Source organism: Bufo gargarizans, chromosome 3 (genome assembly GCF_014858855.1).
Source record: "Bufo gargarizans isolate SCDJY-AF-19 chromosome 3, ASM1485885v1, whole genome shotgun sequence".
NCBI lineage: Eukaryota > Metazoa > Chordata > Amphibia > Anura > Bufonidae > Bufo > Bufo gargarizans.
Window position 1 is genome coordinate 448,000,049 of NC_058082.1, and position 18,181 is coordinate 448,018,229.

At 41.9% G+C, this 18,181-nt stretch overlaps 1 protein-coding gene across 1 annotated transcript in view; it reads left to right on the plus strand.

Annotated features, from left to right (window-relative positions):
- Positions 1-499: 499 nt before the first annotated feature.
- Positions 500-18,181, plus strand: part of INKA2 (inka box actin regulator 2) — a 29,218-nt gene continuing 11,536 nt past the window's right edge. Inside the window, exon 1 of the mRNA XM_044286515.1 lies at positions 500-845. Within this exon, the coding sequence (XP_044142450.1) occupies positions 801-845 (45 nt within the window). The 5' untranslated portion in view covers positions 500-800. The remainder of the gene's footprint in view (positions 846-18,181) is intronic.

Genomic DNA, 18,181 nt, shown 5'->3' on the forward strand with positions numbered 1-18,181 from the left:
GATTTCAAAAGACAGCGTGAGAATCAAAAGACATAAAACCTAAAATAGACAAAAGACTTAAGACCTAAAATATACAAACAACCGAATGTTATAAAACTTGAGTTACAGTACAGTTGTAATGTATAAAGCCTGTAAGCTAAATGTAATATTTGCCAAGGGTGCGGACACGTGCAGGATTTATTATGCAGTTTGTTAAGCCAAAACCTGGAGTAGATCCAAAAAATAGTAAATAAAGTGTCTATCCTTAATATGTTCTTTACTTTTATGACCCACTCCTGATTTGGGCTTTAAAAACTGTATAGAAACCCTGCATATCTGGCCTTACCCTAATTCAAGCAGGAAAGCATATACTATAAGATGTGTATTGTTGCCTTCTTCACACAGAAGGGTGAAGTGTGCTTTAGCTACCGCCTCTTGTGGGCTTCATGTTACTCATCAGCAGGGCTTGTCTATTCATAAGGAGCGAGGAGCTGCCATTGGCTGGAGGGAGAAGCAGCTATCCCTGCACATTGCTCTCAGCTCTGAGAAAGACGGTCTGCTTAGAAAGCGGACTGTCAACTACTCTAAGCTACCACATTCTAACAGGAGGAACTTAGTCCAGGAAAAGAAGCTCCAAAGTGAAGATCCTGACCCTGGCCACTCAAATGGACATTCATTCAACAGACCTTCTAGATCATTATATGCATTTTAAGTCTGAGAGCTGTGCTGGAACCAGCCTGGATCTAGCAATGTTCTACCACGACTGATTGCTGGCCATTCCTAAAGGGCAGGCGAATGGACTTCCACAACTGATCACATTTATGAAGACTATGGACCTGTACCTTAGAAAACTGAAGCAGGAGCTGGTAAGAAATCTATGGCACATGGTAGAAACGGATATCTTTGTCTTTGTGACACATTATATGGACAATACGAGAAAGCAAAAAAGTGCATGCAGCCAGAAAACATTGCAATAGATATTTGAAGTTTACAAATGATTAAAACTATTGTATACATATAATCTAACAATGGTTTGCCGTATTCTACAGGCAATAGTTCTCTGGGGTTTAGACTTCTCCTAGAGATCCCATGTTCATTATAGTAAAGAATGTATACACAAAGAGTGCAGATGTCTTGTTGAGGCTGGAAGCTTTTTCAGATTCTTGCTCTTCTCCGGGGGGAGTGTCTTCAGTGCCTGGTCCATGTTGGCCAAACAAGTGCTAGAAAGAGAAGCTGTGTATATACAGTAGATGTGGGTTATGTACAACTAATAGAAAATGATGAACCTGTAAATGTGTCACAGGAGGACCAAGCATATAAAGCATGCAGAACATGATGACCAAAGGCTTATATAACTGTGCTGGGTTCAGTCTGGGACAGCTGGAATGCTATGAGAAGCGGAGGGCAATTCTGCCCTAATACTCCTCAAAGAACAGTGCCACAATATAATACTAATATAGAGGACCTAATTAATACTGCCATCATGATTATATAATCGCCCCATGTAATGCTATATAGCAATGTAGGGGTTGTTTGAATGTTATATGTTTTTTATATAAAAGGGCCACAAGCTAATAAAAAAAAGAGGCTACTGTATATTCTCCAAATCCCTCTCGTCTTCAGTTCCAATGCTTCCTGCAGCCATGTTGGTCTCTACTTCCTAGTCCCTCTCTACATACAGGAAATGAACCACTCATTCAATCAGTGCCCCAGGCCGGTCACCCACAGTCAGTGCCTAGCTGATACAGTAGCTGATGCCCCTTGTGGGGTTGGTCAGAGGGCAACTGCCTCTTTTGCCCATGTTATAATCTGGCAACTACTCCTTAAGCAGAATACAGTCTAATGTAAAATACTTTCATCTATAACTCTTCTGCCTAGATATGTCAGACAGGTCTGCCTAGATACAGGTCTGCCTAGACAGGTCTGCCTAGATATGTCAGTTATTGAATATATTAAAATTCAGCAACTTTAGGGCGCATTCACACGACTGCGCCGTGTTTTGCTATCCCCAATTTGCGAATCCACAAAACACGGATGTCACCCGTGTACAAGGGCAGCCCATTATACAAATAACTATACTTGAATGGGACATGCTCTATATATTTTGCGGGGCCACGGAACAGAACAACAGATGCGGACAGTACACGGTGTGCCGTCCGCATCTTTTGCAGCCCCGTTGAAACAAATGGGTCTGCATCCTTTCTGCAAAATTGTGGAACGGATGCAGACTCATTCATACGGTCGTCTCAATGAGCCCTCAAGCCTTGCCCACATTTTTGCGTTAAAAAAGTATACGTGTTTCATTCATGAAGATGTCCGTGAAAAATAGTTTTTACCATCCGTGTCATCTATAATTCACTATTTCCAATTAGTCTTCAGTGAAAAGCGGATGCATTATGGATGCCATCCGTGTTGTGTCCACGGACCTATACACGTCAATGGGTGTGCTTGGTCCGCATCACGGATCAATGTAGTGCATGACTCGGTCACGGTCAGTAAAAAAAATACTGGAATGTAAACAGACACATTTAAATCAATGGTTATGTGTGCTGTCTGTGACAATGCGGACAGCACACGTCAGATGAAAAATGTGGACGAGGCCTCATACTGTAAGTTTCAGGGTCTTGCTTAGCTATACATCTAAGTCCATAAAACTAAAGGAAAAATGGCGGAATTTATAGTGGGGGGCTGTTTTGGTGGTAAAAGTGTCTATTTTAATTTCCAGGTACGTAAAACAGTAGATAAAACTATCCAAATTCATCTCATGTGAAATAATGGGGCGCATGTACAGTAGATAAGGGATTTATAGTGGTGCAAATGTGCCATATTCAGAAATGATCTTTTCATTGATGCCAACCATTTGGGCTTGTGCATACATGCACCAGATTTATCAAGCACATGCCATTTTTCAGAGGGGGCAGTACTTGCGCCAAATTTGCATATACCCTTCTGACAATTTTGTGAATCTGGAGAAAATAGCTATTCCGCTGTAGACGTATGGGGTCATTTATCAAACTGGTGTAAAGTAGAACTGGCTTGCTTGCCCATAGCAACCAATCAGATTCCATCTTTCATTTTCCAAATGAGCTCTAAAGAATGAAAGTTGGAATCTAATTGGTTACTATGGGCTACTAAGCCAGTTCTACTTTACACCAGTTTGATAAATGACCCCAATAATTTTTTAGATGTGTCCCATTGACTACAAGGGCATATATTATATACACAGAAATATAGCATCAAAATAAATGACACAATGACCTCAGACAAAAAAGCACAGATTGTGGGAAAGGAAGCGTCTGAGGCGGCTAAGTTTAGAAGCTTTCTTTCTAGCATGCACCTGTCCTCATCTGGGCTGAATGACTCCACTCTGTTGTAATGACAAAGCTAAACCCACAGCGACAGAACAGTCTATGGCTTTTGTGACGGCACACAACTGCTACAGCAGAGCTACACATTGCATTGCGAGAATAGCTTGGGTACTGAAGCTTTGTTCTATGATATTTTACAAAGAATGAATTAAAAGAGTTGAATTTAAAGGGGAAGTCCATTTTTCTAGTAAATATTCCTACAAGATATAATGTAGTCGATATCCATTCCCAGGGACCCTCAACATTGTCTTAAATAAATTGGATATTGATATTCTGTGAGTGCCAGGGCCCTTTTTATGATTTCTGTACCAAGTAAAAATCGGTGGCTGTGCCTTTCATAAGTAGTGCAATCAATCAATCAATCAATGACTTGCTTTCTTGACAAAATGACAGCAAATTTGACTAAAGTAGGGCATTTATAGAAATGGGTGAATAGCAAGAAATTTTGACTCTTGCATATGGTTGCACTGTATTTATGTGGGGAGTGAATATAGTATATAAGCACATATAGCAGCTGTCACTTAAAAGGCATCCGCCAGGATTGTCAACCCTAATAATCCCTGGTAGGCCAAACCCAGCTGATTAAAAAAAAGTACTTTTCTTCCCCAAATCAGGAGAAATATGTTTTAAATATGCAAATTAGGGTCTAAGTGCCCCGAGTGTGGGCCCTACCAGCTCTGCACACCCTAGTTCCCCCGATCTGCTTTTCTGGACTCTCCCCATCCACATGGATGCTTGGCCCTGTCAGGGGGGTGACCAAGGATGCAGGGCGAAGGAGCTAGGGTGCACAGAGTTTACTAGAGCCCAACATTAGTGCACTTAAACCCTAATTTACATATTTTTAAAATATATTTCTCCTAAACACAGCAATGGATCAGGGGAGGAAAAGGTTTTTTTTAAGCGCACGTAACCTTTCAACAAACTTTCACTTAATCAGTAGTACAGTGTGTACATGAGAAATAACACTATTTCTGCCCATTATATGACTTGTATTTGCCATTCTTTAGCATGCTCTGCTTCTAGCTTCTAGTTCTCCCAGGTTTGGTGGGTGGAGACTAGATACCATCCACTGCACACAGAAAGTAGAGAATAATCTGCTTCCTAACCTTCTCTTACTCACTCAGTAGCAGCCCCAGGATCATTGAGGACATTACAGAGAACCACAGACCTCTATGGTTGTAGATAAAGCACTTAGGCTGAGATATAAACATCCTATGTAGTTGTGCAGTCTCTTTGTTGGCGTTCCTGGAGTGTTGTCTCTCTCAGCTCCTTTTTCTTCTCCCCTCTCCTCTCTCCATAGACTGGTATTTACATGTGTAATATCATCTTTCTGTGATCTGCTCCCATCCTGGATGTATCCAAAGCATTTAGCAAGGGGAAGGGGGTAGGTAAACAGCTGATAACATGAGAACTAGACATTTCTGGGATAGGTGATCAATATAAGGTTGGTGGGGGTCTGACAATTGGCTTCCCCACTGATCAGGTGTAAACACCACAGCTCCATACATTGTGTAGTGGTCATTCTGTAACTATGTAGTAGTACAGCAACTGATGCTCCTATTCAAATAAATGGGTTGGAATTTAAATACTATACATAGCCCATGGACAAATGTGGTGCTTTTTTTTTGCTATCATACCCGTTTTGCTAAGTCCTCTTTCACACATCAATGAATCACTGACGTGTGCTGTCCGTGGTCTCCACAGACTGCTGACACATCCATTGTTCTGTGCATTCACACCAATGGCTTTCTACGGACCATGGGTCCATGACGACACAAAAGAAGCAGGCCCTATTTTGTCCATGATTACTGATCCCTCACGCACATTATAGTCTGTAGGTTTTTGAAAACCTCAAGCACAGCATGGATGTCATCTATGTTTAGTCAATGGCTTTCACAGGCCATTGGTAGGAGACCATTAGAAACTAATTTTCAGCTTAGCAGTATCCATGGAATACGGATGACACATGGACCAAACATGGATCCTTCACAGACATCTTCACGGTTAAACCACTAACCATGTTGTCACGGATCTCACCAAGGGCACGGATGTGTGAATGAGGCCTAGTGATTTTCAGTCAAAACAAGGTGCGGGTCCAAAACACAGAATGAGTACAGATCTTTCCATTCTACCCTATTATTGGTGGCTCCATTCATAGTTTTGGTTTAAAAAAATCATTTCTGGAAATCACTGAAGTGTGGACTAGGCCTAACTATGAACAACACTTATTTTATTACATAAAATGGCACTATTTTCATATTCTACTGGATATGGTGCCATGATATGGATCATATGGGGTGGTAACAAGCTGCCAGGAGCAGGACTTTTTTCAACATGTTCCATCAACCTACCCATCCTTGGTCCCTGAAGTTTCACGTAATAACTGTTGGAGAAATAATCATTCAGTTGTCCTTCTCCACCAAATCCTAGTGTACTAATTTATAATCATTAGTTTACATTCTCCTCATTTCTTTCCACCACCATCCCCTTCATACAAGTGCAGTACTGAATGAAGGGCCACCCATCTTACCATATATATTTTGCAGAGTCTTGGTCTCCTGTAGCTTCCTTCATTTCTCCATTACTTTGATAATGTAGAAGGTCTATTCCTGTGGGCCACGCCCTTGCCAGTGTGCTTACGTAAAGTGTTAAATGGGCATCATTAGCTACAGAAATTACAGCAACTGAAAGACAGCATCCAAAGGGTTGTACAAATAATGCAAATCTTTATTTTACTCAATGATTTTTATCTGCCACAGATCGTTTGTTCTCTTGGTGGATGTCTACATCACCCACACTTCATCCCACCCTGAGTTATGGTGGTGCAGGAATCAGTAATACTATTCCTGTCATTCTAAGCACTTTTAGAGAAGCTGTAGATGCTGGTGCCGGTGAACCTCTCTTGACTTTGATTTTAACTTCAGGCTGTTCTAAATCTCCAGTTCTAAGTTTCAGGCTGTGGTTTCACGAGCCAGTTGTACATTTTATAATTGCCAACAAAATTCTCAGGCTCTGCTGCCCCAGGGCACAGATGCTACACATTGCTAGATACACTATACTCGTCCAAACTCCTTTGTAACACTTGGTAAAGTGGTTGCTGCTCCGTTTTGCTAACCCAAAAGTACATACCAGTATGCCAACAGCTATTGATGTATGATAAGTGATACTGTGCACATCATGGTTTGAACAGCCGTCTTCCTCACTCTTTATTGCAAATGACAAGCAGTTGGTTTCAACAGCTAATGATAGTCAAGAAACACATGTATGAGGAACCACAAATCACAGGTTGGGAACACAGTCTTTTTACAAAGATTTACACATTTGTTAGAAAATAAATTGCATGAAACGCTGAAGTGATCTTTATCTTGGAATGGTTGTTGTCTATGGGTCCTTTTCCATAGGCCAATGCCTGGCCATAATGAGCCCCAATCGATCACTGGTGCTCAATTAAAAGGGCTGCCAGTGCAAACTGCCAATGCCAGTGAAAACAATGCAGACACTGCCAATTGCAAGCTGTTTGCATATTTTTCGGCAGCACATTCCCTGTTTACATGGGGAGATATGCTGCCAACAATGATGACTTTTAGGCTTATATGAAAGATGTAATCAACCGACTATTGAGAGTTTGCTCATTTGTCTGCTGCCATGTTTACACCAATGTCTTATGTCCGATTATCAGCATATGTAAAAGTGCCTTTAGTTATAGATCCTTTTGGGGGCCCTAAGGCCTGCCTCCTCACTCACCAGACCAACAGAGGCAAACATGCTTACCTACTCCTGGGTCCCCCACCATCACTGACGTGCTCTGGTTCTGCTTTTTTGACGGCAATCATGAGTGCCACTGCAGCCAATGACTGGTCACACTGGTGATGTGTCCTTCATGTGTCACGTCAATTTGTCACAGGACACAAGGGGCCAGTCATTGGTTGCAGCGGCACATGTGATCCCCGTCAAACTGGATGTTGATACATGGAACCAGAGTGCATCAGTGGCAGAGGGGGACCGCAGGCATGGAGCAGGTAAGTAGGTTTCCTTCCATGGGTCCAGCAACTTGGGGGGCTAGGCCGAAAGGCCCCCGAACATGGACAACCCTTTTAAAGGCATCTAGAAGGCATCTCAAAGAATACATTGGTAGTAGGCTTTATGGCTAGGGCTACACAGCAACTTTAAGTTGCATGGAAGTTTAATGAAATTTGTGATAGCAATACAACTTGTGTTATTTCTTATGGAGAAAAGATCTACATGAAATCATATCAACATTTCTGTCATAGTCCCTATGGTAAAGGGGTCTTCAGATATGTAGGATACCCCTCTATTAACCCATTTGAGTTCTCTACTAGTGTGGTTTTCTAAACCAGACAACTCCTTCAAATACAGTTTTTACCTCATGTTGAATAGTAGAAGTTGCGCTATGACTGCACTGACAAACCAGAAGTTTAACCAGTACATAGGAAAAATGAAGCCTGACATTTACTGCCTAGAAACTCCCATTATTTAAGAGATGCTGGTCCTGCTGACATTGGCGAACTCTGTAGACATTCATCGACTGGCAATCTTCACAATGTGTCCCATAAGGGAGCAGCCATATGTGAAGGATTCCACAGTGGAAAACAATAAACTTTAGTCTTCTTCCATCTCAACTTTTTTTTTACTTTTTTACTGAACAATAAAGTCTTGCATGCAGAACTTTTTTGTCCGATCTTTGTGACGGAATCTGAAACGGAGGCCCGGATTGAAGCCTCTGACACAGATGTGAACATACCCTTATTGTGATTGAGCCAAACCTGCTGCATCACATTTAATCTATACATATAGGGGGAGATTTATCAAACTGGTGTAAAGTAGAACAGGCTTAGTTATCCATAGCAACCAATCCGATTCCACCTTTCATTTTTCACAGCTCCTTTGGAAAATGAAAGGAGGAATCTGATTGGTTGCTATGGGCAACTAAGCCAGTTCTACTTTACACTAGTTTGATAAATCTCCCCCATAATCTTTATTCATATGGCACCAACGTGTTCGCTGCACAGAGTGATCATGTACAAACAAATAAGACATTACATTGTAACAAACTAATCTAACTAACAAGTAAAACATGTGAGGACCCTGATCCAGTCATTAGAACATGTATATAGGAACAGGATGGAGCTCTGACTACACAGCAGACTACATCCTACCCTACCACAGGACTTGGATGATGAACACGTTCTGACATGCCCTGCAGTGTCTCAGTAGTGAAGCTGTGCACCGGATTTGCATAGCGTCTGCAGGGCTTAATTAACCACTTCTGACTGACAATTTGCATAAATATATTTTTAATGGGGAGGGGGGTTACATGTAGCCTCAGAACTGGTTCCAAAAATAGGCAGCTTCGTCTTCTTCGTCTTCTTCTGTCCCTCTCTGCAGATGGATTGACTACAACCAAACCAGCAGTGTTTTATAGAAACAATTTAACAACGTTACAAAATTTTGAAAAATGAGATTTTCATTTGAATACTATATTAATCTCTGAATGGTTATGTTTAGTGTGCTTGATAACGTGTGTCATATGCCTGATTTCATAACCATTGGAAGGATCCAACCATTCAGGTAAATCCAGACCTGCACGTCAATGCTATGATGTATAGTTATAGCTTCCAGTACGGTACAATAATCCGGCTCTATTTTCCATATGAAATAAGGAGCATTGCCAAAGCCATTTATATACTGTACCTTCACACATAGCAATCAAGGTGTGGTCCAAACCACATCAAAACTGCATGAGAAAACCCAATGCCGTCATTTTTATTTATAGAGGACCTGTAACTTCTTCTGACTCGTATTCCTGAGCATCTATTCTTATGACCCTGTGCTGTGCCATTCCTTTATTATTCCTGCTAGAAGCTCAATGAATTGCTAGCCATTTGCAATGAAGGTCCAGATCAATGTTTGTTAGCAGTTGGGGGGGGGGGGGGGGGGTCCCTGCATAGTCTAACACTATCCAATTGGTGATGCCAGGGACACTCACCAACTTGTAACACCCATCTGGGCCTTCAATACAAACTGCATTCATAAATTCGAGCAGGAATAATAGAGGAATGGTACAGCATAGAGTCATAAGAATAGATGTTCCAGAAATATTACATGGGGAATACAAGTAGTTACTAAAACTGACAAGTCAGGAGAGGTGACAGGTCCCCTCTAAAGGGGTTTCTCTGGCAATGATTTAAAATGGCCACCAGCAACCAGGGTTTCCAACCAGAATTTTTCTTTTTTCTGTACAACTTATTCCAAAATCACAGTCAGTCAAACAAATTTCGGACTAATTGGAAAACCATAATGAATGATAAAGATTATAAGTAATACATGTCCATCGCTCAATGTACTGATAATAACTCATTACCAGCATTTACTATGAGCTGTAAAATGATGGTAATTACCTCCGAAATAATCTAGTCAAGTACCACCAACCTCAAAAAAAAAATCACAGGAAGAAAAGTCGCCTATTTTCACAGAATGTCCAAAAATTTCTGGACGGTTGTCAACCCTACCAGCAACATGTTCTAGAATGTGAGCAGAACTGGTTGCCAACACTTGCAGAGTTGCCTAGGGGGGTTAGGGGTTGGGCCCCATTACAAACTGCTCTACAATAGATGTGATCCTGCCTATGATATTCCATCATGGCTGAGCAGCCTACCAGGAGCGCTCTCCAATGTGTCGTTTATGCAAGTGCTGGAGCATAGTGTGTAGTGAGGCAATGCCCCATCAGTCTACTAGGCAGCTCGGCAAGTGGAGGCAACCGGTCCTGCTCTCATTCTAGGACAGGTTGCTGGTAGCCCTTTGAAATCATTCCCGGAGGACCCATTTAACAAATTCCACATGTAAAAACCTCAACTGCATCAAAAACTGCAATAAAACGTATGTGTATTTTTCCTCCAATGCAGTTTTGATGCAGTTCTAACCACCCCTCAACCTCTACATGAAAATAAACATATATAGTATATTTCAGCATCCGTAACATAAAGATTTTACCTGGGCCAGACAATTATAAATCCAGTCCATGATAACATTTTCATCCAAAATGAAATAGTGCACCATTCACACCAATTCCAGTAATAAAACATATTTCCTGCTGATCCTACCTACTTGTGTTGCTCCGCCTTCTTGCATCTTGTACCCGCCTACAACATGGGGCTACTTTTAGGTTTTTTTCCAGGGCCACTTTAAGTTCCCAGTCCACCCCTGCTGTTGCCTAAATGACATCCGGCTGCATTCTAATTTAAGAAGCAAATAAGCTGAGACCACATGGCGAGTCACTATTTGCTTTTCTGCTTAATCTGGAAGTGCGAAGGGGGGGTCCAGGAAAATGGATGATGTGCCAGATTGATGCTGAAGAACCTCACATTTTTGAGTTCCTGCTAATGTTACCATTGACCTGCTTGAACTTATGGCTATCACATTTCAGTTTTCGCATTAGTAAAAGCTTTCAACCATTGAATTGTGCAACAAAAATATCAACACAACAGAACAGAAAATCTGGAAAATTTATACTTACTGGGTGACAACTAATAGGGATCAGTTTCTCAACCTTGGCCATTAGGCATTTACCCGCCCATAGAAAACTATGATTATGTTACCCTATCTCATAAGTAAACTGCTGTATACTGTAGCTTATATTACAGTATTACAGACCTTTCAACAATAGTGTGCACATAAAAGTCAACCAACAGGTCTTTATGCAGATGGCAATTTACCTTCTAAACTGCTTCTTCTCGGGTCCACACTGAGGCTCTTATGTTATTGGACCACACTGTGTGTGTATGTGTATATATATATGTATATATACTCTTGTTATATCTATGTCCCTAGGTTATGTGTCCTACTAGAGCTTGGCCCCATTCTGTACAATGGAGTACAAGAAATGAGCAAACCATGAACAGGTGGGCCACCGTTTCTGGAGAAAAGCAGTGAGGGTTTTCTAACTGAATACTTCCATTAAAATCAATGTGATCTGTCATTTTTATTCCCCATTGATGTGTAAGCTTCAAACCTTGTCTCCACTCTATGAGCATGGAAAGTTAAAGCACATGCATGCATAGTTTAAAGAAATATAGATATTGGGTCTTTGAAGTAGTGAGAAGTGGAATGTGCTTGGAACTGTTGTAAATGTTCATTGCCGTCTTGATTTACAGCACCACAACAATTGTAATACAAAGAGAAGAAATCTACCATATGTGAAACCTGCACTACATGATACACTCTTCTCTTTTCTTTGTTGTCTTTTGTCCCTCTTTCTTTTGTCTTTCTCTCACTTCTCTGTTATCTTTATGGGCAGCTCAGGTAGTGTGCTTGACAGCTGCCGTCCTGGAGCTCCAGGTCTACGGACCTGAGACCACTGCTACCACAACAGTGCAGGACATTCCGTGGAAGTAATATTTGACATGCCTAAGGGCGCGGATTGTCTGAAAAAGCAGCACAACAATGACGAGCATGCATGCTAGCACCAGCAGGGAGTAAAGAAGATTAAGAAATTCATTGCTTGCCCTCTGTGCCCAAGATGTTCTTGGCTTTCCTTCATTACACATCAAACAATATTGTGCAAAAGCAGTACAAATCAGGAACACAGTGTAGATTTTTATCTTTATGATTGTCTCGTATTCACCTTTATTTCCTAGAACCAGAGAATACCTTGAAATGGTCACTGTACTTTCACACAATTTTGCATAAATCAATAGTTCAGTTAAAAATAAGAAACTTTTTCATATATCTTAGCAGAGAAAAAATGCCTTCTTCTAGAGCTATCAACCGTTTTCTTCCTCTCGCTTTTTCTAAACTAAAGGGTGTATTAGACAAGTAGTTTTGGCAATGACATTTGACGATGGAGTCATTATAGTTCGTAACATTGGTCATTATTACACAAGACAATGATCACGAAGTAATCGTTATGGCGATCGTTCTAAAGTTGAGAATTGTCCATAAATGCATATATTACATACAAAGATTTCAGCACTTGGAGCTTCCACTCTGATTCTACTCCTCTACTATGATGTCTTGACGATCAGGTAAAGACTTATTACACACTGAGATGTCATGTCGACGGACAATCTTTTTTTTGACAAGTTGAAAGATGTGAGTGATGTTGACCAAGAATCGAACGTTTTCTCGATTGCTAGTAACGGTTGCACACTAGGAAAATCAGTGTATAGCGAACGATATTCAGATTTTTAGGACAATTATTGATTCGTCTAATACCCCATTAACTTTCTTTCTGAACTTGGTAAGAAATCCTTCTTATTAAACCAAACCCTGCCTGCTGAAGGATGAAATGACAACATCCCATAGAGTGGACGAGGAGGAAGGAAGTGCAGATTGAAACAAAGAAAGTCACAGCACAGTAATGATTCAGCAGTGCTAATCACGTCCCAGGTGCTTTATTCACATCTACAGATGTAGCAGGGGTAACACACAATCTCTTAACTCAAATTTCTTAACTCATCGCATTATCTATAAACAAAAGTCATTGAAATGAACCTGAAGGTGTTTGCTTAACGCATTCAGTTTAGATAACACGTCTCATAAAGCATGTGTGTTAACTCTACTACATCTGTATATTGCCAGGTTCTTCTCTATAATCTCCTATATGATGCTTCTGAGTGAGTGAGAAATCAGAAGCAGAATATACCAATTGTAGTGTATGAGGAGCAGCTTGCCTCCACCCACCATCTCAGAGACATCTGAGAATTAGGCCAATTTCATACGAGCGAGTTTTCCGCTCGGGTGCAATGCGTGAAGTGAACGCATTGCGCCCGCACTGAATCCGGACCCATTCATTTCTATGAGGCTGTGCACACTAGCTGTGATTTTCACACATCACTTGTGCGGGGCGTGAAAATCGCAGCATGGGTCCTGCGTTATCATGCAACGCAGGACCCATAGAAATGAATGGGGCTGCGTAAAAATCGCAAGCAAGTGCGGATGCGGTGCGATTTTCACGCACGGTTGCTAGGACACGATCGGGATGGGGACCCGATCATTATTATTTTCCCTTATAACATGGTTAAAAGGGAAAATAATAGCATTCTTAATACAGAATGCATAGTACAATAGGGCTGGAGGGGTTAAAAAAAATATAAAAAATAATACTTAATCCACTTGATCGCGCAGCCCGGCTTCTCTTCTGTCTTCTTCTTTGCTGTGCACAGGAAAAGGACCTTTGATGACGTCACTGTGATCATCACATGGTCCGTCACATGATCCATCACCATGGTAAAAGATCATGTGATAGACCATGTGATGAGTGCAGTGATGTCACCACAGGTCCTTTACCTCACAGATGAAGACAGAAGAGATGCCGGCTGCGCTTCTGTATTCAGAATGCTATTATTTTCCCTTATAACCATGTTATAAGAGGAAATAATGCAATCTACACTACCTTGAACCCAAACCTGAACTTCTGTAAAGAAGTTCGGGTCTGGGTACCACATTCAGTTTTTTATCACGCGCGTGAAAAACACATTGCACCCACGCGATAAAAACTCAACAACGGAACGCAATCACAGTCAAAACTTACTACAATTGGGTACCTACTCGCACGGGTTTGCCGCAACGCATCCGGACCTTATCCGGACATGCTCGTGTGAAAGGGGCCTTAGACCTGCATTATGCAAGGTAAAAAAAGGTAAAAAATTCCATATACAAGTCATATAATGGTCAGATATAGAGCTGTCACTCATGTATACACACATGGCAGCTTATTCTGAAAAAAGTTATTTTCAGGTACGCTTTAAAGTGACTTTTTGCTTTTTAACGCCACCACTAGGGGGAGCTTACTGCCTGTAAATTTATTATTGAGTTTAATGGGAGTTGTATAAATGTATATGCAGTTTGCTTCTCCATGTAGTGGCTGAGATTTGTCAATTTTGTCTAGACCAGGGATGCCCAACCTGCGGCCCTCCAACTGTTGCAAAACTACAACTTCCATCATGCCTGGACATCTTTCAGCTATCAGGGAATGCTGGGAGTTACAGTTTGGCAACAGCTGAAGGGCCACAGCTTGGGCTTCCCTGGTCTAGACAAAGAATTTGGCGTTCTCTCTCACAAAAGTGGAGCTCCAACCCTCCTAATAATATGTTGTGAAATTAATCAACACACAATTTTGGACCGATAAAAAAAAAAAAAAATCAAAGTAAACATTCATCTTTCATTCGTCCGTGGGGTATTTTATGTTATTACAGTGCATGTCCTTTCCAGTAAATGGAGCTAAACTGCAATACCAGACACAGTCTATGGACAAGGGTGGCGCTGTTAAAGTATCAGCTCAACAACCCCTTTAAAGCTGTTGTCATTTCACAGTGCTGCCATGCTAGACGCTGCAGTCAGCTGGGGATTGGGACAATATGTGTATTGGACCTAATAGTTTGGGTATTTCTACTTTTGACTCATGCTTAGTGTACACAATATTGCAGGTGTGTTTGACTGAGAACAATGGTTGATGTCTGTCATCTCAAGCTGGCCTTCCCCATGTCCTTCCTCTTCTAGACTTTCTTCCAGCTTCCAGCGCACACATCTGGTTTATTCATAACAGTTCCCACACAAACACACAGAAAAAAGTGAGCAAGACGACATCTGGGTCAATGAGACTCTACTGGATAAGAAACATCTTGTCTCGCCAGTCCCACAATCAGCACTGTGGATGAAAAATGTAAAAAAATACAATAAAAAAAACATTGAGCAATGCAATGCAGTCAAGACAGGAGTATTTTAAGTAGTATCTTTATTAAGAAACCATAATAATTCCAAGTTTTCTGTATAAAGGAGCTCTCTCAGGTTTATAAACCCCCAAAATGCTAAATTTCTGGATGCACATGAAGAATGGCCAATGGGCTATTGAGTCTCTCAGAGCGATATAGGAGTAGATAAGAAAGTTTCCAATGCATTATGCGCTCTAAATTACTTATCAGCTCATCAGTTACTAGTCTAGAAGCTGGGAACCAGTTATTTGTCAGATAATATTGTGTCCTAGGTAAAACAGTGCTGAAAGACGCTTTTTGATTTGCAGATTGCACCACATTTATTAAAAGATTGCATGCTACATGCAAGCCTACATATGAATAGTGGCTTAAATGGCTTAAAGGATTTTCCATCAAAAACAGCATTTATCACCTCTCCATTGGATGGGTGATAAGTATATGATCGCTGGAGGTCCGACTGCTGGGACCCTCAATGATCACGATAGTGGGGTTTCCTAAGTCCCTTGTGTAAATGGTGTGACAGTGTGCAAGCATGACCACCAATACATTCACTTCCATGGGATTGATGGAGAGAGATACCAGGGCTCTGTACTCTGCAGTCCCATACTGTGAATGGAGCTATAGTCACACATGTGCACCACTAGTCCGTTCATACATTGGACTCAAGGACCCTCTTGATCACTGTCGGAACCCCAGCGATCATAGATATATCGCCTAAATGTTTTTTGTGGGCCAACCCTTAAAGGCTTCCTGACTTTCTCTCAACCGATGATGTTGGGGACTTAAAGGGGTTGTGTCATCTGACGCATTGGTGGCATATCGCTAGGATATGCCACCAATGTCTGATAGCTGGGCACCTATCTCTACAAGGAGCTTACAAAGTGAAGGAGAGCAGACTGCACATGCACTGCCACCCTCCATTAAGTTCTATGGGACTGATGAAAATAGCCAAGTGCTATTTTGCTATTTTTTTTCAGCTCCATAGAAGTGAATGGAGGGGTGCCGCTTTTGCATAGTCCACTCTCCTAGAGATAGGTATGGGACTCACACTTATCAGACATTGGTGGCATATCCTAGTGATATGCCACCAATGCTTGAGATGACACAGCACCTTTAATGGTTTTGCATGAGACAAGCCACCAGAGCTGTCTTGCTGAGGATTATTCCCCTCCACCTATTTAGTACACCTGCATGCTCAACCAAGAGCGCATGAGCATGGAGGGGTTGTGAGGCATAGCTGGTCGCTGGACCGATACTTAAAGGAGTTTTCCAGAATTTTTATATTGATGGTGTGACCTCAGGATAGGTTATCAATATCTGATTGGTGGGGGTTTGACTCCGAGCGCACCTGGGTTGAATGGGGTTGAGCTGCGATATCAAGCACAGCTCCTATCCTACGGGCTGTGGTGTGCTTGGTAAGGAGGCCGTGGTGCTCATTGGTGAGACCTGTGGCTTTCTCAAACAGCTGATTTTCATATTGATGGCCTATCAGCATAGGTAATCAATATTAGATCCTCAGGGGTCTGACTCACGAAACCCGTGCTAATCTCATATTGATGACCTATCAATATGAGAAGCCCTTTACAGTGTATGGTCAACGTATTTATTGTCATTGTCACATTACACGTTGCACAAATTAGGTCAGGCATCTCTCGGAGGTTACTGCTTCTCCGTGTGGAGATGCCAGCTGGCGAATGGAGTCCCACAGGCAATGCTCCCTGGAGAAAAGACAATTCAATTGCTTTAGCTCAGGTATGGCATGAATTCTTGCTAGAAGCCATTTCATATATTATGTCTGCATCTGTTCTACAGCTGGGCAGATGGAATGGAATGTCAGCCCTTTTTTCAATTAGTTTCTGATCTGTAGCTCATAACCTTATCATGCTTTACATATCACTTCTCTCTGTGCCTAGACAGTCCATTTTCTGGGGTTTGTACTATAGACTATGTACAAAAATCACGATAGATCTTGCATTATTATTAGGTAATGCATATGTCGTGTTTAAAACAATGACTACTTTTGTCTTGCAGCGTAGGGACCGGGGCCTGTATCTCACCAAGGGCAGTATCTGCATGGAGTTTGTATCATATTCTTCCTTCCCATCTTTCTGTGTGTGGGTTTTCTTAGGTGCTCCAGGTTTCCACCCACGCCAAAGATATATTGATAAACGGCTTCCCATAATTGAAATATTGAAGGGGTATCTAATTTATAATAATGTCCGTCCAGTCAGGAATTGTCATAAAATAACATATAATCACCTATTTCACCCCTGCCGCTTCCTGCGCTGCCACTTCTGTCCTCCCCACCAGGCTGTGTTTGGCCTTAGCAGCCTCGTGCCATATCCCAATGTGGCCACTGATTGGCTGCAGCAGCCACGTGCGGTGTACAGAACACACAGATAGTATAGACAGTGTGTGTCAGGGAAGTCTTATAACTCTGCAGCTAATTATTACAGGAACTCACCTACTATAGCCATGCACCCCTGGTCTCTTAGGGCAGAAATGTTATCCATCTTCAGCAGCACCCTGTGTATGTAGAGACGTACAGAGGAGGAAGAAGTGTGGAGTTGGGTGAGGAGTGGAGGAGACCTGCCAGGAGGGATATGATAAATGATGATGTAATTCTGTAGTTCACAGGAAGTCAGCCACACAGGAGAGACTGGCATCCTGCCTACAGAGGAGAACGAGCTCTGGACTGGTGGTCAGACTTGGTGTCACAAGACACAGTTGCCTATAATAAAAGGGTTCCTGCAACTGAAGATGGATGAAATAAATTACATTATTGTAATATTGTTATTGAGCTCCCCTTAGGCCCCTTGCAGACGAGCGTTCCTCCCGCAGCGAGTCTGCGTCACAGCTCCCGGCCTGACCTCCCAGCGCTGCCGGGGGTCCCATAGCATTATATTCATTTATGATGCTATGTAACCCTTACAGTTCTGGAATGTATTGGATAACACTGGCATAATGCTGTCAGTGTTATCCAATACATTCCAGAACTGTGTGAGTTACATAGCATCATAAATCAATATACCGTAATGCTATGTGGATCCCATCAGTGCTGGGAGGTCAGGCCGGGTGCTGCGATGCGGACTCGCTGCGGGAGGA